A 22,566-nucleotide genomic window follows, 5' to 3' on the forward strand; every position below is an offset into this window, starting at 1 on the left:
TCCATAAAACAAGATAATATAGACAGAGGAATGGAATATTATCACCTCACATCAAATGGCTGCTTTCCTGGCAGTAAAAAAAAAAAAAAAAGTGTTATGCAGTGAAGAAGGTACTTTCCCCACCCAGCATCATTTTAAGTGGCTGTAACTGAGGAAATGGCGGGTGTTTGCTCTTTGGGTAATGAATTTTTTAACTCGTGGAGGTCTCATAAATTTAAAACCACCCCTAGAGTTTCCAAAAGAGAGTTTCCTATTCATTACATCATCACAATGTGAAGTGTGCAGGATGAGGGGCAACCTGTGGGTGGGGACTGGAAGCACTTATGTGCTTTTTGGCTGCACAGAAAAACAATCAATTTGGAAAGCTTTGTGGTTCAGGTTGGAAGAAAACTCTGTTCCCGTCAGTATCTTTCTTTTAAATTTATCTTTATTCTACTCAATTTATGGCACTTTTCCTTTTATTTTAAAGTAATTTCCATTTTATCATCTGTGTGTTTATAAATGAGGGGCTGCAGAGAGGCACAGTTGGCAGCCCTGTTGCCTCCTGGGTTTGAAGCTGACTTGACAAAGCTTTAAAGTGTTTCTCAAACTTTTTCAGACCGAGCACCATTTAACCCATTTAACAAACACTTATGGACCACCTAGCTCGAAATTACCCCCACAACAACACAACATCTTGATATGTACAGCCTGAAATGAAAACAATTGTCTCTTAATGCACTTATTAAGTGAGTTGTTCATCTTAATGGGAAAGATGGCGCTGTTTTGAAACTGTCGTTTTGTCGTCAAAACCACGATCAAGTCTACTCTACTTGAATTATTTGCAGATTCTGGAAGTGTGGCTTCTAATATTTCCAGTTACGTCAATTATAAGGAAATCAAAAAATAAGTTGTTCTTTACTACCGAGTGTTTGCATTAATAACATTTCAGGGCTAGTTGTGATTTAGAAGCACAATTAAAGAAAAACAAACTTGAGATGCTTTGGCAGAAACTAAAATCCTCTTCTTGCACTATTAAATATAAAAATTATCCACCCATTTCTATAAATTGTATTTATCTATTTTGTTGTTCTAAATCATTTTTAATTAAACAAAAATTACAACACCTGCTGACATGTGAGCAGAGCATTGTAAGCTAGCAAAGTCGTAAAAAACAAAACAAAGAACAGTTCTCACCAACGTAGACTCGTTCACGACGTAAAACCGTTCAAAAGAACGTCGTGAATCTCACATCAAACCACTCAGCAGGTTTAACTTGACTTCCTCTGATCATATAATATTCCTGGAGTTGTTTTTCTTCCTCTAGTATCTTGAACCTTTCTTTTGAGTGACCCGGTTTTAAGCCACTTACCCATTTTTATTTTTAAACACAGTTTTTGATAAGCTAACTGCAGTGTAGCACTTTGAACTGACGTCACGGCAAATAAACAGTTGTTTACATGCAATACCCTGCGGACCGGTAGGAGGCGCCAGAGTTTGAGAAAGATCGTTGTAAATCATTCACTTTTTATTGGTTATTATTTTCTGAGATGCATTTGAGAACAAATACAAAGACTAAACTCATAGCATAAAATTGCAGCTACAGCAACATAGCAGTTAAGCAAAGATTAACTTTTATACCTTTACAAGGTAAACTTGCCACTTCCTTTAAGTTTGATCTTAAATGTTAAAATATTTTGAGTCGTTCTATGTATCTATGCTGAAACCATGAAGCCAAATTTAATAGTATTCTCATTGTCAATAAAGCACTGTTAAATTTTTAGATATATGCTCTGTGTTTAAATTCAAGGATATATCTGAAGGTCAGTGGGGTCAGCGTCTGCCTTGGGCCGGCTCTTCCAGCTCCTGCCAGCATCTTCATTGTCTTATACGTTTGTTTTTGGGCTCATATGAAACTTGTTTATCCCTGGCACACAGAAACCATGTCCTTCCTTGAGCGATATGGTGGATACGATCATTTTAAAGCAGAAAATAAAATATCACTGTGTGATCTGGAAAATGTAGCACAGGATGAACCCGGCTTGTGGAAGTTCAAAATTCTCTTCCTGATCATTTTTGGTGATTTATTTAACTTTTCATGATGTCACACCAGGCAGCAGCCAAGTGTCTGAAGTGTTGGATAAAAATATTCACCCACAGGCAAGACTCTGTTTATCCCAAATGCTGCAAATTAAGTTTTGCGAGTGCTTCAAAGAGTCATGGTATCGTCATCTGGGGGTTTCTACATTTTTTATTATGTGGTAATAGTGGTGTTGGACTTCGCAAAGAGAATAATCAGCGTTTTTTTCTGATCGAGGCCTGAAAAATGGAGCAGCAACGAGATAAGACAGTCCTTCAGTCCATTAACAACAATGGGAAGTCCTGTGTTCATGTTTGTTTTAAAATCCTGTTTAACTTCCATCACAACCAGGACAGACCGCACATGGTTACAGTTTTGATCTTTTTTTCCCCCTAAACTATTGAGAAAGTAAACAAATCTCTAACGTTATGCAGTGTTGCACTAAAACTGTTTTATGAAATTAAAAACTGCAGAAATCTCCTGGGTTTTGTACAAATATGAACTCCCATTAAACAGCTGTTTGTTTGTGTTTTAGAAGAAAAAAAAAGAAGATTTTTTTTTTTGCACAAATCCACCTGCTGTCTCCAAAAAAATAATCTCCGCTTTTCTGTCAATCCTTTAGCTCGTCCTTGTTTGTCTGAATCAATTATCCCTGAAAGAAGCTTTTCGAAAGGTGATGTTAAATATTTTTAATACGACTGCATTGATAAAAAAAAAAAAATGAAAAGGATGAACACTTTTTTTTTTTTTTTTTTTTGTCTGACTGCTGCCTGCATCCGTCAGGTTTCTCTCATGTTTTCCCTGCGAACGCATTATTCCACCCACCTGTAATCTTCTTTTCTGAAAGTTGTTCCGGAAGCTTCGGGGGAGAAACGAATGATGTTTGAACACAATCTTTCGTACCTTCATTGGATAAATCTCCTCGCAAATATCAAAACGATTTCATATTTTCAGATTATATTGAGCAACCTGAGGAGCTTACATTGTCCATTGCTTAATTTGATTTGTTTTGTTCTCAGAGTTGGACATGAAGTACTTGGACAAAGCCGACATACAGAGGAAATGTCTTTTAGCTCCATGAAAACAGACAGCTGGCAGGATTTCTTTTAACAGTTTGTGTTGCAGTTCAGAAAAGATATAAATTGTGCTTTTACTGACTACTTTAAAACTTCTTCTTGTTTGGCCAAAAGAATAAAAACTGTAAAAATGGATTATTTGCCAAAAATGTCAAATCTTCAGAAAGCTGAGCTTTCTGAAGAGACAATTTCTTGTCTCTTCAGAAAGCTCTGAAGAGACAAGAAATTGTCTCTTTTACTCCTGAATTTCAAGTAAATCTATAAGAATTCAAGTCGCTGAATGGATTTTTTTTTTCTCTTGTTAAATTCAAAATTAAAGTAAATTCAAAGGTTAAATGACTCTTTCTAATGCTTCAAAGCAGTTTTACTGTTTGCAGCCCTTGTTTCTCCATAGCATGCCATAGTAACGGTGTTTTGCACTGTCGAGAAATGCCAGGAGCAGTCGTCATTGTTTTATTTTTTTTTTATTTTTCTTTCTTTCTTTTTTGTCCTTGAATTTCAATGTAAGCCGCCAGTAACCGGCTGAGTTGCCTGACTTGTTGTGGAAGCAGAATAATGAGGCAGTGGGAGCAGACTAGAGATCCGTTTCCATCATTTTCCCGGGTCTTTCCAACTGGGAAGGAGAGAGAGGGGCGTAAAAAGAAAAAAGAAAAAAAAAACTGCCTGTTTCAGAATCCTGAATGTGAATGTCCCCGTCCGTGTAGCAGACGGTCACATGGTGTCGAAGGATAAAAAAATAAAGTAGGGCAAATGAAAAATAAAAGTTGCTTAAAAGGCTTTAGAGCCAGATGTTCCTCTTACTCCTGATGAGGGATTACAAAGGAGGCAAAGTTCTGTGTGGGGGATTTCCTGTCTTTTCCTGCATTGTGTTCTCCTCTCTAAAGAGAATCTGCAGGTTTATATCCTTCTCGTCGGATGGGATTGCACCTAAGCGATTCATTTCTCAGAAGCGAATCCCTGCTGCCGTAGTTCGTCTGAAACCAATCAGTGTTTGTTCACGTTGCGCTGCTGCTGCTGCTGCCTCCGTCTGCTTCTAATTAAAACATGATCCCGGTTTTAAAAACTGAGCTACTTATGACCGGGACCGTCTACTGGAGGCGGTCCCCCCAGAGTGGTTTCACATTCCCCATCAGCGCAATCAGACAATGGGCGGATTAAAGCAATCCCTCTCCTCTGCGGACGATGCCTCCATTAGCTACGACGGTGCGGCGTCATAACAATGGGATTAGGCCGACCGTCTAACCGGTTTACAACTCATAAAGTAAAAGAACAATGGCAGCAAATCGTTTCCAGAATCTGCGACATGTTCACCGCTGCCGACCCTGTTGGGTGTTGTTCACAAACGCAGTTCAGTTCAGTTCAGCTCAAAGAGATCAAAACTGAAGTAGTTCACGTTCCTGTTTCACAACCTAAACATTCTGGGCCAAATACAGCTCCACTGTGAATTAGTTTATGTTTATTTACGTGTTATTTGTAGGTGAAGTTGTCTGCAAAAATATCCGTTCCTCCGTTGGCTTGAGTATCGCTTCATCATCAAAATCACATGACGAATTATTACAATGTGTCCACATGCGGTGGGTGATAAACAATCTACCACCTCGCTTTATGTTTGGTGTTTGTGCTGGGATGGAATTGTACAAGTACTTTGGTGAAACAAGAAAGTCCAATCTTTTTCAAAAGATAGATTCTGAATTTGAAATATTTTTTTTTTAGAGAAACACCAGGTTCTAAGATTATTAAAGAGTGCATTCACTACAAGGATGCAAGTGGAACGGAGACTGCTCAAAAAGCAGGAAGCAAGCTGCAGCGCAGGGCATTCTGGGTAAATACAGCCAAAACAAACACAAGAGTCTAACGCTAGTGGAGGAAATGGGTTGTGCAATCCTACAACTGCTAAACTCTGATGCTACTATGTTTTTGTTCTTATTTTGTGAAAGAGGAAGTTGTGCTAATGTCTTCTTTGGAGGTTCTCATGTGATTCGCTTCAGTAATTCTTGGTGCAGCGCCACCACAGGCCAGAGGCGGAGCAAGGTTTCAAATTGGTTTGGATTATTTGACACAGAGCAGTGTGAAACCAAACTTCTTCAGCTGAAAATGTAACAAATGTTACAATTTTGAGTCTACAGAGCTATCAGGTGTGAAAACACCCTAGATGTAATCTTAAATATATAAAAGACCGAGCAACACTGTTGTGTTTTCACCCACTTGGAGTTGGAACCTGGCAATGACCAGAGCAAGTTTACAATTTCTTGACATGTAAAAGCTTGGCATTCAAAAGACGAGAACTTCCTCTTTACCAGGTTTGCATGTAGAATGGATGGAAAGAAAAAGAAAGATGAGCATGAATATCCGTTTACACAGGTGTTTGGGTGTAACAGTGTAACTCCGTGCAGTGTGCGCAGCGGTCAACCAAATCCCAGCCATGAATAAAGGAAACAAAGCAGTGAGAGATTGTTCAGTTTCCAGCAGCTGTTCACTGCATGCTTGAGCTTTGTGTAAGTCGCTTTCAGGAAGCTTAAAAAACATATTTACAGAAGGTTAAAACATTATTACGTTTCTACTTCTCCAAAAAACATATTTTAATGTCTGGTCGATAAATTGCCCTTGAAGTTAGTGCAATAAAAGATAATGTTGCTGTTTTGAGACCATTTTCACCTAATATAATGGTAGCGGCATAGTAATAATACAAGAACACATTCTCAAATATCAATAGACTTTAAATTCAAATTAACCTTGAACACTGGAACTGAAAGACATCTAAAATATCTAAAATAAATACAGAAACGACCAATAAAATGAATTATGAAGTCTCTGTAAGCAAAACTGTCCTTCAAAATAAGGGCTTAGTTGGGACCAAACCAAAAGACTGAAGACTTTTGTCATCCAGTTTTGGGTAAAAAACAAAAAGAAAGAAAAATGATAAATCATGCAAATGAAAATAGTTGAGTTCGTTTTAATTCATCATCCGATTAATTGATTCATTGCTTATTGTAACAAGCCGCTGCACAAATTCATAGTCCAGCTTGTGTTTTGCATTGAAGCTCTTTGATTTCATTTACATTTCCTAATTATTTTCCTTTCTAATGTTTCAGTCATCGTTTCCACTTAAAAGCTAAAAGTAAAGAGCGTGCAATGACATTACCTTGTCCTTTACTCAGTTTTCCTCTGTAATGCTCTTTTTTTTTTTTTTTGAAACGCCAACAGATGGCCCTTCTGCTCCACTAAACACCAAATAATAGGAATAAATATCACGTAGAAATCAAGCAATGAATATTCTGAGGGAGATTAAATCTCCTAATCTGCATATCCCTGAAATATTAAAGTCACCACGGTGAGCGGCCGCTCCTGGAACAGCAAAAATAAGGACGGGACTCATTTATAGCTTTGCCATTGTTTAAGCTCACAGGGAGTGTGAAGGTTTGCCCGTTCAGAGGCGGGTGGGGAGGGTTAGGCTTCGCTTGCCCTGAGGTAGCTGCACTGTGTGTCTGAGCCCAGCATGGATGGAGCAGAGCAAGAGGAGATTACTCCGCAAACCCAGTCGCATTATGTCTGTGAAGATACTGCGGACAGTGGCCCCTTGGGAAGCAGGGAAGGGGGGGTGGCTTATTTTCTCTACTGTTTCTGAGGAGATGGATCGATTCGGCGCCGGAGTCATGATCACACACAAACATCCCTGGGAAGCTCTGACCAGGGTGGCAGGATTTAAAGCCGCAGCAGGAGAGAGGATCACATTATCTTTAACTAGACTTCAAAGACATTTTGGAGGCTCGTGATGTCAGGATTTAACTCTGTTCCCAAGCTTGTGTTTCAGCACTCGGATATCCTGCTTTTCAGAGGGCTGGCGCCCAGAGACTTGGGGGATCAAAAGCTGTGGTGGCTGTATGTAGAAATGCAGTTTGTTCATCTGGTTCTGTGAGTCCAGTACCTTGGAAACGCAGTTATTCCTGTAGACCAGTGGTGCCCAAAGTGTGGCCTCGAGGGCCGGCATCCTGCATGTTTTAGTTCTCTCACTTAGATCAAATGATGGCTCATTAGAAAGCCAAAGAAGAACATAGACATGCTGAAAAGGTTGTTACTACCACCAGGGAGAGAACTACAACATGCAGGATGCCGGCCCTCAAGGACTCACTTTGGGCACGCCTGCTGTAGAGGTTCTCTAGAGTCAGCCATTCTCCATCCACAAACATCACTCGAGGTTACTAAAGCTTAATATAGTAAGCTATAGTAACCTAGTAATGTTATGCACACTAAATAATGAAGTGTGCAAAACAATTGCAAGTTTATCACAAGAGAAACAGGAAACATTTGGAAGAAGTTGCTCTGGACAGATGAGACCAAAACTAAAACTCTTTTTGTTGCGAAAAACTAACATTGCACGTCATCATCCCCAACAGAAAGCATGGCGGAAGCAGCATCATGCTGTAGGAATGACTTTTCGCAGCAAAGTTGATGAGATTGATGGATTCCTGGATGGAAACTTGTTAGAGGCTGCAGTGTTACTGGTGCTGTGGTTCATCTTCCAGGAAGTGGACTCCAAATATTCAGCCAGAGTTACAATGGGAAAGTTTAGTTCTGAGCACATCCATGTGTTAGAATGGCCCAGTCAAAGTCCAAACTTAGAAATGCACAGCTGGTAGAGACATTTTTCAAAGGCTGTATGTAGCCTTTGAAGAATGTCCTCTGGCAGGGGGAACAAATCTTGGTAGGGTTGATGTCCCAATAGATTAAACAAAAATAAATAAATAAATAAATAAATAAAAGTGAAATGTTTTTTCAGTAACTTACAAACTGAACTGTATTTAAGCATTTTATGTGTCAGCAGCTAACACTGCATCAGACTGAAAACTGTGAAAAATACTAAACTAATACATGATGACCTGTAAGTTTAATTTCGTCGAAGCAGCAGGTGAAAATCTATTGATTTTTAGAATCAGATAATGACACAAGACAGCTGAGGCCATCGTCCCTAAAAAAACTAAAACACTCTTGTATTGGATCAAATATTCACAATTACAAGCATAAAATTAATTGAAATTAACCCAGAAATCAGAAGGACTCAATGAGGTTGTGTTGAAACCACACTGCAACAAACAAACAAACAAACTGTTTTTATCTTAAAATCAGGCACTCAGCAAAATCTTACAGATATTTAGCTCCTCCTTGTACAACACTCCATCAGAATGGCCAGCAAACATTGTGAAATCAGTCAAATGTTGACATTACAACAGCAGTGTGAAATCAAAAGAGCCAACAACAGCAGCATCACTATTAACGGTTTAAAAAAATAAAAAAGTCCTATGGAGCATTTATCAAGAGCAGCATTAGTATAACTCTAACCAGAGCAGCACAGGAATCTCAAGTTGCTCTGGTTAGCATAGCGCTCTGTCAAAGCAACAATTTTCCTTCCGAATAGAGAATAGCATAATGCTAACCAGAGCAACATTCATAACTGATTACCAGTTAAGAACAACTGATAGAAGCTGATGAACAGAAACAGGAAATAGCAGAAAAGAGAAGAGCAACATGGAAGCTAAAGCTAATAAGAAATGCTGAGCAACAGAACATGTAGCAAACCTGCAAAGAAGAAATAGAAATCCAACGAATTCCTCCACTGGTTGTGGTGTAGCCATATTTGCTCTCTTTTTTTTTTTTCTGTGAAGATTTCCAGACTGGCCTGTGAGGTGAGGATAAGTTTTCGGTCTACTTCTCTGTGGCAGATGTTTGCACATGACAACCCCTCAGATTGAACCACGGGCACATAATCACCTGCGCTTAGACAAGTTATTTGACTATGAATAATAATTCACCCTCACTGCAGGCTAATGAGAAATTTAAGGATGTCGAACAGGTTGCAAATTTCCATTTTGATGAGGCATGTCACTTTTGTTTATCAAATGTCACAGCTTTTAAATTAAAAAAAAGTTTAAAAAAGCAGGGAAAAATTCAATTTTCCCTCTGAATAAAGAGGATAAGCTCCTAATGCTGTCAATAAAGTTCAGATAAATTAGAGTGGGACTGAAAAAAGGCGAGACAATAAGGTAAATGTGTCGACTGATCTTCATTCCAGAGGAAAATTTCCTCCAGTTTTGGAATATTTATTGCTGATTATTACTGGGGAAGTTCTCAGACGCTGACCCCTTCTGACTGCATCCACAAAACATCTGCAGCTCCTGCAATGATGTTTTAATAGAATAATTTTGGCACTGATACTGTGTGTGCATGCCATTTGCACTAAAACCAATAATTAAAGTAGAGCTCTAAACTCTGAGATATTTTTGAAAAATTTCTCAGTTGAATTCATTCGGTCAAAGCATGTGACATTGAGAGTATTCTAATTTTTTATCTGCTTTTAAAATGTTTTTTAGATTTTTGGTGGCATAAAAAGAATGCCGTTCCTGGTGTTCTGGCTCTGAATGTGTTTTAAAACAGGACCAAGCTTTCTACTGTTGGAAGCTTTTCATAAAGTCAAAATTCATGTTTTTGTATATTTCACCGAACAAAACATTGTCCATTGGTACATGATTGTTGCTTCATGTGACCCAGACTTTTCATCTTGTCATTTTCTGCGAATGTCATGAACGTTTTTTTGAAACAACCTGAAGTCACAAGGTTTATTCTATCATTTTGATTTTTTTTACTGTTGATGGTATCATAACAAAGAAAAAGAAAAAAATAAACTTTCCATGCAAGTTTCAACTGAAGGCATGAAAATCCCCAGCTGAGTTTAAAGTCAAGTCAAATTTATTTATTTTTTAGTCTGTGCAAGCAAATTCATTTCTATATTTTTTTCTCTAGATTTGGACATTATGAGAATTTAATAGAAAACTAAAGTAAGCACTGCAAGCATTGTATTTGTTCCATATTTATTTAATCCATATGTAACAACATGCTATGTGTTGGTCGCTCACACATTACACAAACGGGGATATTAAAGTATAATTTTTTTTCTCTCCATTTTGTTTCATTGTCATTATTTTTCTTAGGTAAAACACTTAAGTTCAGATTTTAAGGAGGACAACACAGTGGTTCTCTATTTTAAACCATTTTTCTCTGAGTCCATCACTCAACAAAGTGGCCACGCATTTCTGGCAGCTCTGGACAGAACCTGTCCGTAACGTCAACACAGCCACTGGCAGCACTTGTGTCACAGTCTCCAGGCTTGTACTAAAAGAAATAAAAAAAATATAAAATAAATTAACTTGCTTTCTTTTGGATTTCAAATCTAACTGAAATTGACAGAATATCATGGTGCCGAGTTATACTGCTGAGCATCCGGCACGCACGCCTCTTTGATAGTGCCGGATGACAGGACCTCTCTACCACCTCCGGAGTCTTTGCTGTCATCGTAGGATGCGGAAGAAAAGGAAGCCGAACAGCACGGTAGATGAAGTGTGCTCGCTGTGGCAACGGGAGGCGGAAATATTGGCAAATGGCTGGATCCTGCGCCTGGCACCGTTTCATCGTTGTTGTGCAATCGACGTTTTTCCTACGAAACACGCTTTGTGTTTTGTGTAAGATATCACGTTAGTATTTCAAGTCAAAGGGTTCGGGGTCCAAGTGAAGTCATGAGTCATCGGTGTGAAAGTGTGTAAAATTTGAGTCCACGCCTCTGCCATAAAGCCTGTGTGCAAGTCCTCAACCAGATAAAAGGCCTGGTGTTTGGGATGAATATATCCCCTAAACCCGCTCCTAAACCGCCTGGAAGGCATTTCCAGTGGAGTCAGGCCTGCTCTACCTGCACTGGGTGGAGCAACTCCTTCACAAAGCCTAGACATAAACCAGAGGACGTGATCAGTTTAGTTTGAGTCAATGTTAGTGTTTCAGCAAGGTGTGGATGTTTGTGGATTACCAATCTGCCGATTCTGATTTTGGCCGGTACTGATTTTTTTAATATATTGAGAAAGTCACTGAGTTAGCAACAGAGGAGAAACTGTTGTTTAGTGCAAACGTGTAGACATGACATAGTGGACCGGTCTGACCCTTCTCACAGAACAGCTGAAGAGAACAGCGGTTGATGTTTAGAGCTTTAATATCGACTTCACATCGGTCCCAATTAAGGAAACTGGGACAGATTTATTTTCTGACCAATTTATCGGTACACCTCTAGTTTTTGTGCTAATTTTGAATAGGTGCAATGTTTAGGGTTGAATAAGAGAAATTGCACTTCTGTAGTGTTAAAGTTATACACACAAGATTAAAATATCTTGAGTTAAAACAGTGGACAGCTTACAAAAAAAGACACGACATTAAAAAATAAAATGTAGTAAAATCAAGCACTGAAAAACAAAATGGTGCCATTGAAAAACCTACAACAATTGTCACAAAGTCAGTAAGTGGTCAGTTTATAAAATTAATAATGATAGTAGTCATAAAAACAAGACCCTTTCAAGAGGTTGAGGAATGATAAACCACCAGGGGACTGCAGGTAGGACGAGTGGAAAACTGAAGGATCCATGAAGGAGCCTGGTGGTCCATTGATGTGGACCAAAAAAAGTGCCCTTCTAAAATTTTTATTTTAGATTTTTTACAGTTTATAGTGCTTGGCCCAAAGTAGAAATTTCTGAATTTAAAAGCTTATTTTACAACTGTCCTCCATTTTTGTTATTTTGCTTGAAGTAAATCTCACATCACTAGCTATGTGCTGCACAAGGTGTGTGTTTTTTTCCCACTTGGCCCCCTCCACCGGACTTAAAAACTGGTCACAAAAAAAAAAAAAAAAAAAAAGCTGGAGCATATCATCATAAGTTGTTCAATGGGTTTGTTTCTTTATTTCAGCGACAATTTTTTAATTTCCAATGTCTGATTTCTAAATGCCAAATCTTTGTTTTTTCCCAAAAGCAGCAGAAGCTGTCACTGTTGTAGCTCCGTAAAAATACAGCTAAAACAGAAAGCTTGTGTGTTTGGGTTTCAGTTTTTTTCTCCCAAAATAATAATAATAAGAAGAAATTATCTAGAGGTGTGCGAAGCAGCTGGTAAAAAAGAAAAATCCATGCTCCCGGCAGCGACTCATCTTGAAAACATGAAAGGCCAAGTTTTCTCTCCTAATGCCACATTAGAGTGTCGGGAAGCGACGTTGTAATTTTATTCATTCATTAATTTCCCATATCTCTCCTCTTGTCATTGTGTTTCACAGAAAGCAAAATTGAAAGGGTTTCATTAAAAAGCCGCGGAATAATTGGAATGTGACAGGACGCCGAACGGGGTCTTTCTCTTCCCAAAGGTTAAAGCTGAGAAACTCGTCGCTTCATTTGTGCAGCCGTCAGCCAGCAGGAAGTCACTTTTCTTCCTTCGCATGCGATTCCACCTGTGCTGGGGGGAAAAAAATCTCCCTTGCAGTCACTTAAGTCTTCAGACTGTTTTAAGAGCTGAATAAGTGGAACGTGTGACTCTGCTCACTGCAGCAAATACTTTGATCAGCTGACTGAAAGGGCTGTACAGGGATCAACATTTAGTGTTTTGACACAGATTGCACATTGGTGAAAAAGCATGGGCTGTTTTATCTCTGTATCAGCGAGAGATGGGTAAATTATTAATGAGCGTGTAAAAGGAAACTGCATTGATTGATTAGGCTGAAATAAAACACTTTGTTTTGAAAAAAAAAAAGAGAAACAGAGAGAATAAAGAACCCTGCTGCGGTCCGACAGGACGAGGCAAACCCGCTGTCTGAGACTGTCTGTGTGTGTTTGAAAGTGTAAGGCTGTCAGCGCCTTAAAAGCATGAGTTTCCATTTGTACAGGAGCCTCTGTCTCTCTCTCTCTTGAGAAGGCTCGGTTCACGGTTCAAGCCGAGGCTTTCATCTGTCAATCACAGGAAAAGATTAGAGGATATCAGAGGTCGCCGTGTCAAACCTCTCATCCTGTCCTCATCCGCGGGGTTGCTCCGACTTCAGGGGGATCGGCTTTCTCGCTCACTGCTGACTCCAGCCGCCGCAGGAGAGCAAATTAAATCTCTTCTCCAGCGCTGGAGCAATGTTTTTACTCGCTCACGTGTCGGCTAAATTATAAATGCGCCATTATTATTTGTTTGCTTCATGTTGGACTGAAAGATGTGCATTATTCAGTCTGTCCTGACAGCAGAAGAAGAGGAAAACCAGGACATGGGTGTGGGGGGGAACATGAAGGATGTTGAAGGTGGGGGGCGGGGGTATTTGGGATTTGAGCAGTCAGGCACGTGCAATAATGAACTTTCTCAGTCCTGAACAGGAAGATTGATCAAGGCTGAAAAAGAAAAAAGGTGGTAGCTACTTCCAAGACAAACAGACCGATGATGCTTTGATGAAGCTGGTTGTTTGTTTGTCCTGCTGGTTCCCCGTCTGTGTGTTTTAATACTTCAGACCCGTAGAGCCTTTCAAGCTAATCGAGTTTTGCGTTTGCGTGTCGTCTTCTCTTTCAGTTCTGAGAGATGATTTCCGGCAGGCCCCGAGCGATGTGGTGGTGGCTGCCGGAGAGCCCGCGGTGTTGGAGTGCGTGCCCCCACGGGGTCACCCCGAACCCTCTGTCTTCTGGAAACGCAACAACGCCCGCGTCAGCAGCAAAGACGACCGCATCACGGTGAACATAAACGCAGGAGCACTGACCTAAACTCTCTGTTTTTGATGATGATATAACCATGAATACTTCAGTTGTTTAGTGTTATAACTCTTGTTATAAATGATTCTGTGTTTTCCTGTCTCTCTTTTAGCTGCTTGCATGCTCATGCACATATACATATGTTCACACGCTCACGTATACGCACATGTGAGGTTTAGGTGATGACTTCATAAGGGAACGCCCTCTTTGGGGCGTAGCTTGGATAGAGGCCTAGAAAAGGAACTAGAAACTTGTGTCTGGCACCATTTCCTGTGTTTCCCTTAAGGAAGCATGGTGATGGACCAGCGCTGTAATTTGGGCTTAATAAATTGGACTGTTTCAACTCTGTTTCAGCTGATTTCAACTTGCTGACTCTGTCTGAACCTCCTACGTTACGAACTGGAGCTGGAGAAGGGAAAGCCTCCGACACGTTACTAGAGGACCAACAAAGAATTGGCTTCATTTTCCAAATTCATCCACAGAACAGCTACAGCATTTCCAGTTCCTGTAGTCTTTGTAGAATATGTTATTAATTTCTAATCCCTTTTAGAACTCGGGCTGTTTTGAATTGAAAAACGTGCAATTTAGCATATTGTTAACTTAGTGCCTTAGTGCCTGAACTCATGTGTTGGCTAAATTATAAATGCCAACATTTATATTTGGCACTGATTACCCTTGGTAGCATTGGTAACCAATGGTAACCATTGACAGCTACGGTATGCATTACTGCAATGTTCTATCAAATAAAATCGTTGCGTTTTGAGGTCATATCATGACTACGTGGTGAAAAGTTCAAGGGATGTGAAATTTTTTTTAAGGGAATATAATTATTAGTAAATCCAAACCAGTTTTGATCTTAGCTTGGCTGTGGAGCTTATTTCAAATATTTTTCTAAATTACATTTTTAATTTTAAAAAATACTAATATTAACACAAGGTTTAATTTGGATTTGCACTATTTTTGTACAAAAATAGTATAAAATTAGACATTGTAGTGATGCAGCAAAACCCAATACACTATCTAATGGTGGCATTCAAAAGGTTAAGTTTGCAGTTTGCCTCTGAGAGCATCAGACCTACATGTTTCTGCACTTCCTGACTAATAAAAACATTCTAATTCTTTACAACCTATAATTTCTGCTGCATTTACTGTAGCAGAACAAAAAGCAGAAATGTATTTTAGCTGACTCATAGTAAGCTCAAAGCAAAAGCTAATGTCACTTTGAACAAAACAGAAAAAAAAATAGATTTGTCTTATTTTTCTTACTTTGAACCTCATGTATGATGTGGCATTCGAAGTCAAGGAGGAGTATGTTTTGCAAAAAGGAGAGATACTCATTTAGACTGACAATAGTTTTAAAAGACTATAATTCAGGGCAGACATGTTGTTGTGCTATGGACTGGAAAATCTCTGGATCCCTGGCGCCCCTGTCGTTCTCTCCCCTCATGTGTGAAACCCGGAGATGGCTGCGAGATTGCTGAAAGTCAACTTTTAAAATATAGGCAGTGGTTGTCTGAGGGCAGGAGAAACTTTATTGTAACACACACATAGTTCACTGTGTCGCTTGTGGGGAAACCACAACGATTCACGTGTTGTTTTGATATAAAATATTCATAATTTATTCCTGGAAAGCTTTCCTAATATGGATTTTAGCCATCAAAGGCTGAAATGATCCAGGATACGTGAGACGTCAGGAGACTCTGAGCTGAGCTGTCATTCTATGCTGATGTTCTCCTTTAGATGCGAGGGGGCAAGCTGATGATCTCCCCCACCAGGAAGAGCGATGCCGGCATGTATGTGTGTGTGGGAACCAACATGGTGGGAGAGAGGGACAGCGATCCTGCCGAGCTGGTGGTTTACGGTAAAAACTCCACATCTTCACAGAGAAGTGTTTGCTCTCTCAAAACATAATGTTTCAAATCATTAAACAAATGTTAACAAAAATGACCAGAATAAATAAATCATGATCTATAAAGTGCAAAACTAACCCTAATCCTAACTAAAACAAAACAACTGTTTGCTGTTATTATAACTTTTATTAATGGTTGTCAATAACTGGGAATGAGTCTTTAAACTCACTGTTGAGAAATAGTGACTTGTGCTTCTTTGGAGAATTATTTTAAAGTAGCTTCATTGGAACAGTCACAACAGTGATGATTTTGATTAGGCCACTCCAAAATCTGTCCAGCTAGCTCGATAGCTTCACCTTTCCTTTTTGGGGAAAGGTTCATCACAGTTGTGTACAATGACTCTCACTACTTACCTGATACTCAGAGCCTAAGAGATGACTTAGCCATATTGTCACATACTGTAGCTAGCTGGCTAGCTTGCTAACTTATCTAGATAGATAACTTACATAGCTAGCTAGCTAATGATGGTAGCTAGCTAGGGTGGCGCTAGTTTCACCTTTCCTCTTTGGAGAAATGTTCATCACAGTTCTGGACAATGACGCTCGATGTTTACCTGAGACCCAAAGCCTAAGAAATGACTGTGAATTTCTTCCAGTCTGATGTCTATAACTTGTTGGACCACAATGTGGTACTGTACTGTACTTTATGTTGTCAGACAGGTCTGAGTTAAGCACTTATTGATCATGTAGTAAATTGTAAATAATCTAATAGAAACCATTTTGTGAAATGTTATGACTTAAAATGATGGAATTATATTTTTTACATAGGGACAGGTTCATCTTAAATATGAAATAATTTGAAAAAATGTTTTCATGTTTCCAAAGCTGAACTTCGAAATCTGTGAGGAGTTTTGCACTTTTACCGCATTTTATTCTGCCCATTAGTTGGCATAATGTGTTTGTGCATAATGCCTCCTCTGCAGAACGTCCGGTGTTGGTACGGCGCCCGGTAAACCAGGTGGTCATGGAGGAAGAGACTGTGGACTTCCTGTGTGAGGTCCACGGCGATCCTGCTCCCACCGTACGCTGGCGGCGAGAGGAAGGGGAGCTTCCTCGTGGGAGGTGAGACTAAAGGAGATGTGCACAAACCGCTGAAGAGACGTATGTTAGAAATAGATCTCAGTTTTGAGTTTCTAGCACACATTTGCAGCAGATTTGATCTTTAATTATTTAGTTTAGCTTATGGAAATGTTCAAAGAGCATTAATTGGTGGAAACAACCCAGCTTTGAACAGTTTCGTCATTTCTTTCTTTTATAATACATAGACAGGATGAGGCTATCATGGTTTAGCATTTTGACTCTTAAATCATGTTTGTTTACTCAAAATACCTAGAAAAAAAGCTTTTGATGTCATCATGGAAAGAGTTGTACTTTTACTCAGTTTATGTTGAGTAAATTTCATCAGCACAAACTCTGCACTCTTTTCTATTGCTAGTCTTTTGAGCATTGCTTCAATATATTCCTGCCATTTATATCTGAGTTTTCTTCCATTTTGATGATTTTCGTATAAAGAGAAACATCTAAAATATTCCAATGTGCATCACTTAAGAAAAAGAAAAACCTATGGCGTCTTTAGTTTTGTATGGGTATTACATCATATTATCTTCACTCTCATTTCATTCTATTTGAACTCATTTCTTTAAATGTGCTAAATGGACCTAATTTACTCACTGCCTGCTCTGTATTGACATTGATTGCCAGATATTTAAATTTATATTTGAACACAATTGCAATTGTTTTAATCATAAAGCCTGATTCAGTCTAGCTTTTTTTTTTATTTATCACCTTTTTCAGGACATTTTTATTTGTTTCCAGAAAATTCCCCAAAAAAAAAAAAAAAAAAAGAAAATCATGGCTTCAGATTGAGTGACATGGAGGGGGTGAATCTTATCTTGTCCTACCAGCAGATTGCTTTTTTCACTTTGTGCAGTTAGTATTTTTTATTTATTTATTTCTTTTTGTGTGCGTGTGTGCGTGTGTGTGTGTGCGTGTCCACCCTTTCTGTGTCTCACCTCGCTTCGTTCCCAGGTTTGAAATCCGCAACGGCAACAACCTGCGTTTGTTCCGCGTGAAGGAGCAGGATGACGGGACGTACACTTGCACATCTGAGAACAGCGTGGGCAAGACGGAGGCCTCGGCCATGCTGCAGGTCCACGGTGAGAACACGCGCCACTCATGCCAAATAAGAGCCGCACGCAGACCCGTACTTGAGTATGCACTGAAGGAGCTCCCGGTGCCTGTGAGGTCACGTGACGGCTGTATTAATATAAATCCTGCTGCTGATTTTTTTTTTTTTTTTTTTGTCCGATGATTGCTGTGTTTTCAGACGGGAGCATCTGTGTGGGTCCGACGGTGGTGCCAGCAGCTTATGTTAAACCGTATGGATTATGCTGTTTGACAGATGTTTGATGGATGTGTACTTTCACTCACTGCCAGAGAGCAGTCACAGTATTAATAAGACATGACTCCCCCTTTCTCTCTATCTCTATCTCTCTCTCACTCTCTCTCTCTCTCCTCCTGTCTCCTTATCTCCCCTCTCTCTCTGCCTAACTCTCAGTGCCCTTTCTCTCCCCACACACTCGTCATGCGTCTTGGTTTGAACAGTCTGGGATGACTTCATTCACTAATGCCTTTATCACGGCGAATGAAATCCAAACCCGACAGTTTTCTGTTCAACCTTCTTTCTTGCTCTTTTTTTTGTAAACACTTTTCCGTGCTTTTTATTTTCTGGCTCAGTGTTTCATCCATTTCATTAGTTTTCTATTTTTTTTCCCCTCCACCCATCATTTTTCAAGCCCTATCATCATTCCACTTCGCTCATTCCACAAGATCTAATTCTTATCTAAGATAGAAAGAAAAAAAAAGAAAACGACATTCGTGTCTCTCGGTAATTTAGGTTATTTTCTATCTGTTATTCCTAATGGTTTTTAAAAGCAACAATCAGTGCCTAATGGTGTAAATAAGTCCCTCCATTAGGTGCTGACACATTGACAGCGTCTGTTGCTGCAGTAAGGCATAAGGAAGCCCCAGACTGTGTAACACCAGATTAAGGACTCCTTCTACACGCATCTGCCATGTCCAAGGCAGTGTGTCAGGATAATGTGACACCATGCAAATCCTGCCTTGGGTTGCAGCTACAAGCAGCAGAAAGTGGAGCTGAAAAGTGTTTTAATCAGAACTCAACCCATGTCTCAGAGTTAAATAATGACATAGCTTTACTTTGATGTGGTTTTGCTTTAAACTAGGATAGGTAAGCATGCGGGATTTAAAATATAAGCAACTTGAGCTTCCCCTTAAAAGGAAATTAAAGCTGCTTTTGGGTGACAGAAAGAATAAAGAAGGTTGTAAATTAATTCTCAAAAGAAAAAAAAAAAACTTTTAAAGTGCGGGGCAGAAGTAGTTGTGCTCTGGAACGTTGTCAAATTTTTGCGTTACAGCCAAGACCTTAAACGCCTCATGTCTTCTGTGGCCTCTAGCAGGTTTTATCCCCCTCACTGCTGCAGTATAACCTTTAACAAATATTTTAAAATATATGTATTTTTTATATGAAACAGTCACCATGTTGTGATAGCTTAACCTTGAGTTTTTACACAGATAATCTGTGAAAAAAATAAAGCTCCTTTTACCTCCTCCCTGCAGAAATACATCGCTCAGTCAGAAACAATCAATCAGAGCCTGTATAGTTGAAGGTCTAAGTAAAATCTGATCTAAACAAAAACAAAAGTGGTCCTGCTGCCATCTGCAGAAATAAACCAATCAAGAGCCAGGAGGAGGGATTTAGCACAGTCAATCATCCTTGTGTATGTGCTGCTGCCCCCAGCCACCACTGTTGTGAATGCTCAGGCTAGTTAGCATAGCTACCGACGGCGGATAAACAGTTTTTCTACAATGGCAATTTGTTTCTCCACCAATAACAGTTTAGCAGAACGTACACCAGCATGATTGATGGCACTAAATCCCTCCTCCTGGCTTTTGATTGGTTTATTTCTGCAGATGGCAGCAGGGCCACTGAGAGGAGGCAGAGGACCTCAGTGTTTTTATTTTTATTTAGATCAGATTTTATTTAGACCTTCAACTACACAAATACAACAAGGCATCAAAATTCATAACGATCTTTTTTCACATATCATTATTCTCTTATTGTTGTGACAAAATGACCATTTCAACAAATATGTAAAACATATTCCTTATGAAAGTTACTGCAGCTTTAAGGCTTTTCTTCAACAAAGGCTTTCTTTTAGGACAAATTTGTGAATTTGACTGTTGCCGTAGTGACACATTCTCCAACACTAGCTGTGGATCTCTGCAGCTCATCCAGAGTCACTGTGCGTCTCTTGGCTGCTTCTCTGAATAATTCCCTTTTTGCCCAACCTGATCATGAACTGAATCTGTAAGTTTAAAGCTCCGTTATAACTTAATCTTGCTTTAAACTCCTGCACATCTTTATTCCTGACCTGTGTCATTTGTTCCTTTTCATTATGCTTCTTTTTTTTTTTTTTTTTACTGATTCTCTCCAGCAGATGTCTGAGGGCTTCACAGAACAGCTGTGTTTAAATTTCACTCAGGTAGACTCTGCTGACTAATAATGTTAGCTCTGAAAGTAGTTTGTTTCCCTGGATTTTATCTTGAAGAACGCAAACATTTTGGAAAGTCTTTTGTTTTTATCCAGGCTCCTGCTGAGAGCTGGAGATAGGCACCCACAACCCTTCATGAATTAACTGGGTGTAGAAAATGAAGGATGGATAGATGACTTCCTTTCATCCCACTTTGCAAATTTGCAGTTATTTATATTGTCTTGTTCATGGATGTCTTTGATTGTAACGTGACAAAGCGTAAACAAAACAAACAAAAATCATGAGCGACGAACGCTGCATAGATTGATTTTCGTGCCCCCTCGTCATCATTACTTAGGATTCATTTTTCTACTTTTCCAATAGTTTGTTGTTTTGAATCCTTTGCCTCGACTGCAGTCAGGGAAAAGCCAGGTGACATCTCGGTGAACCCCTCAGATCTACAGCGGGGAAAGGAAGTGATTTAATCCTCTAGTCGGTCTCACAACTAAACAACACAATAGTGAGGCAGTGTCCTAGAATGCCCTGCAACGATAATGAGAAAAACACAATCTGAATGAAGAAAATACAAATTAAAACGCGCAGAGGGCTATATTGAGAATCTTAAATGGTACGAAAATGTTCAACATGGCTGAGTGAAGCAAAAGGAGTAAGAACTACTGTTCCTTTAGCTGAACCTGCAGGATTTAAAGTTTACAACATGCATTTATTCTGTTATAAATTAACTAGAAAAGCCATTAACAGATCGCCCAGTGGCTCTCTGATCAACTCTGCTGCGTCCCAGCAGGAATCATCATTCATTCCACCGTGTGTATCTGTGTTGGTCCTGTGATTAGATGTGCATCTGGTGTTGGTATTTGTTGCATACATTGGGATTTTAATCAGAATTCAAAATTTTCAGGTTGAAAGTGTTTCGATGGCTCTTAAAAAAAAAAAAAAAACTCGCAATCATCTGCAGTCTGATTTGTCTTTAAGACCTTTATGGTAAGAAAAGCTGTCAGAACATAATTCAGAATGTTTTTCTAACCTTCCTGCCACGAATATTCATAGCTGACCTATTGGAGGCGCAGGCTTCGCACTATGTGTGTGCTTGTGAGAGAGAGCAGCTGCTGTAAATCAGGTTTTACTCTTATTATACGAAGAGAAAATGTTTGCTAGAGTTCACAGCCTTTCGCTTGCTTTTGCTAGCGATTAGCACAGTTGGCTCATCTAGCGTTACTAAAACAGCAGCCTCTGCGGATGTGTTCCCTACAGAATGCCGATATTTATCTTAACTCTGAGATTTAAAAAAAAATGCTGCATGGTCCATGAGTGAATGAGGTGGAAATCTAAAATAAATAAAACAGAGCAGCTTTACTGCAATGCGTTCAGCCTTCACTCTCATCTGCTGAGAGTCTGGTAAAGGTTAGAGAAAATACAGTTTGCCTTTTAATCAGCTCACGCATACATCTCTGTTTTTTTTTTTTTTTTTACTTTGTGGCAAATATCTTATTGACACTGAAAACAGCTGACTTTGAGTCGTATTACTTAAGCCCCCATGACCTGATAGTGCTTAAGTAATGCGGTTTGGCCCAAATTGGTCGAGTCCAGTCACTGGCTAACTTCTCTCAGCATTTTTTTTGTCCTTCTTGATTAATAATTGAGGGCAAGTTTCTGCTACCTGTGTCAATTTAATTGACAAAGTTTAGGGCTCATTGTTAAGTTTGTGAACTATCTTGATAAGTGTGAATTTACAGAACTCTGCATGTGAGTGGAATAGGAGAAACTATGTATTAGTATAACATGAGACAAAAATCAAGCTACTCTACCTGCTCTTTGTGATTCTACTGCCATCAGCAGAAATACATGTTTGGTCATAAACAACCAATCAGAGCCAGGAGGAGGGTCTTAGCGATGTCAATCATGCTTCTAAAGGTGCTGCTCAAACCCTCCCTCCTGCTCTCTGCTACAGTGCAGCTTCTTCCTCATAGCAAGTTCAGAAAAGCTTCATTCTGCAGCTTTAAGTCAGCACATAATTTATTCCTTTGGTCATGATGATGTTATTGGACCAGTGTTGCTTATGTAATTCCAGCAGAAACTAAAGTTAGTCGAGAAGTTTTTTTTCCCCTCGGTATTGCATATGGGCAACTCTGTGTTTGTGCTCACATGCATGATGCAGAGACACCGTAGAGCAGATGGATCCAGGCTGGAGAAGCTCCATGTTCTGTGGGAATTGTGAGCCAATCAATCCAGCTGGATGTAGTGGGCAGCGGTCAGTGCGAATCCTCAGAGGACGCGATGACGTCGTGGATAATGCAGCGATCCGACCTCAGATGGAGAATGAGAGCTTTTTGAGACCTTTTCCAAAAATAAGCCAGAAAGAAAATGTCACGAGGACGGTGGC

At 39.5% G+C, this 22,566-nt stretch overlaps 1 protein-coding gene across 4 annotated transcripts in view; it reads left to right on the plus strand.

The window, feature by feature from the left end:
- Positions 1-22,566, plus strand: part of LOC106948159 (roundabout homolog 2) — a 94,941-nt gene that overhangs the window by 21,696 nt on the left and 50,679 nt on the right. For all 4 annotated transcript variants that reach the window (XM_015033665.1, XM_015033662.1, XM_015033664.1 and 1 more), the window contains exons 4-7: positions 13,528-13,685; positions 15,444-15,564; positions 16,536-16,674; positions 17,641-17,768. In XM_015033665.1, the coding sequence (XP_014889151.1) occupies positions 13,528-13,685; positions 15,444-15,564; positions 16,536-16,674; positions 17,641-17,768 (546 nt within the window). The remainder of the gene's footprint in view (positions 1-13,527; positions 13,686-15,443; positions 15,565-16,535; positions 16,675-17,640; positions 17,769-22,566) is intronic.

Source organism: Poecilia latipinna, unplaced genomic scaffold (genome assembly GCF_001443285.1).
Source record: "Poecilia latipinna isolate Pla-1442-1.1 unplaced genomic scaffold, P_latipinna-1.0 Scaffold276, whole genome shotgun sequence".
Lineage (NCBI taxonomy): Eukaryota > Metazoa > Chordata > Actinopteri > Cyprinodontiformes > Poeciliidae > Poecilia > Poecilia latipinna.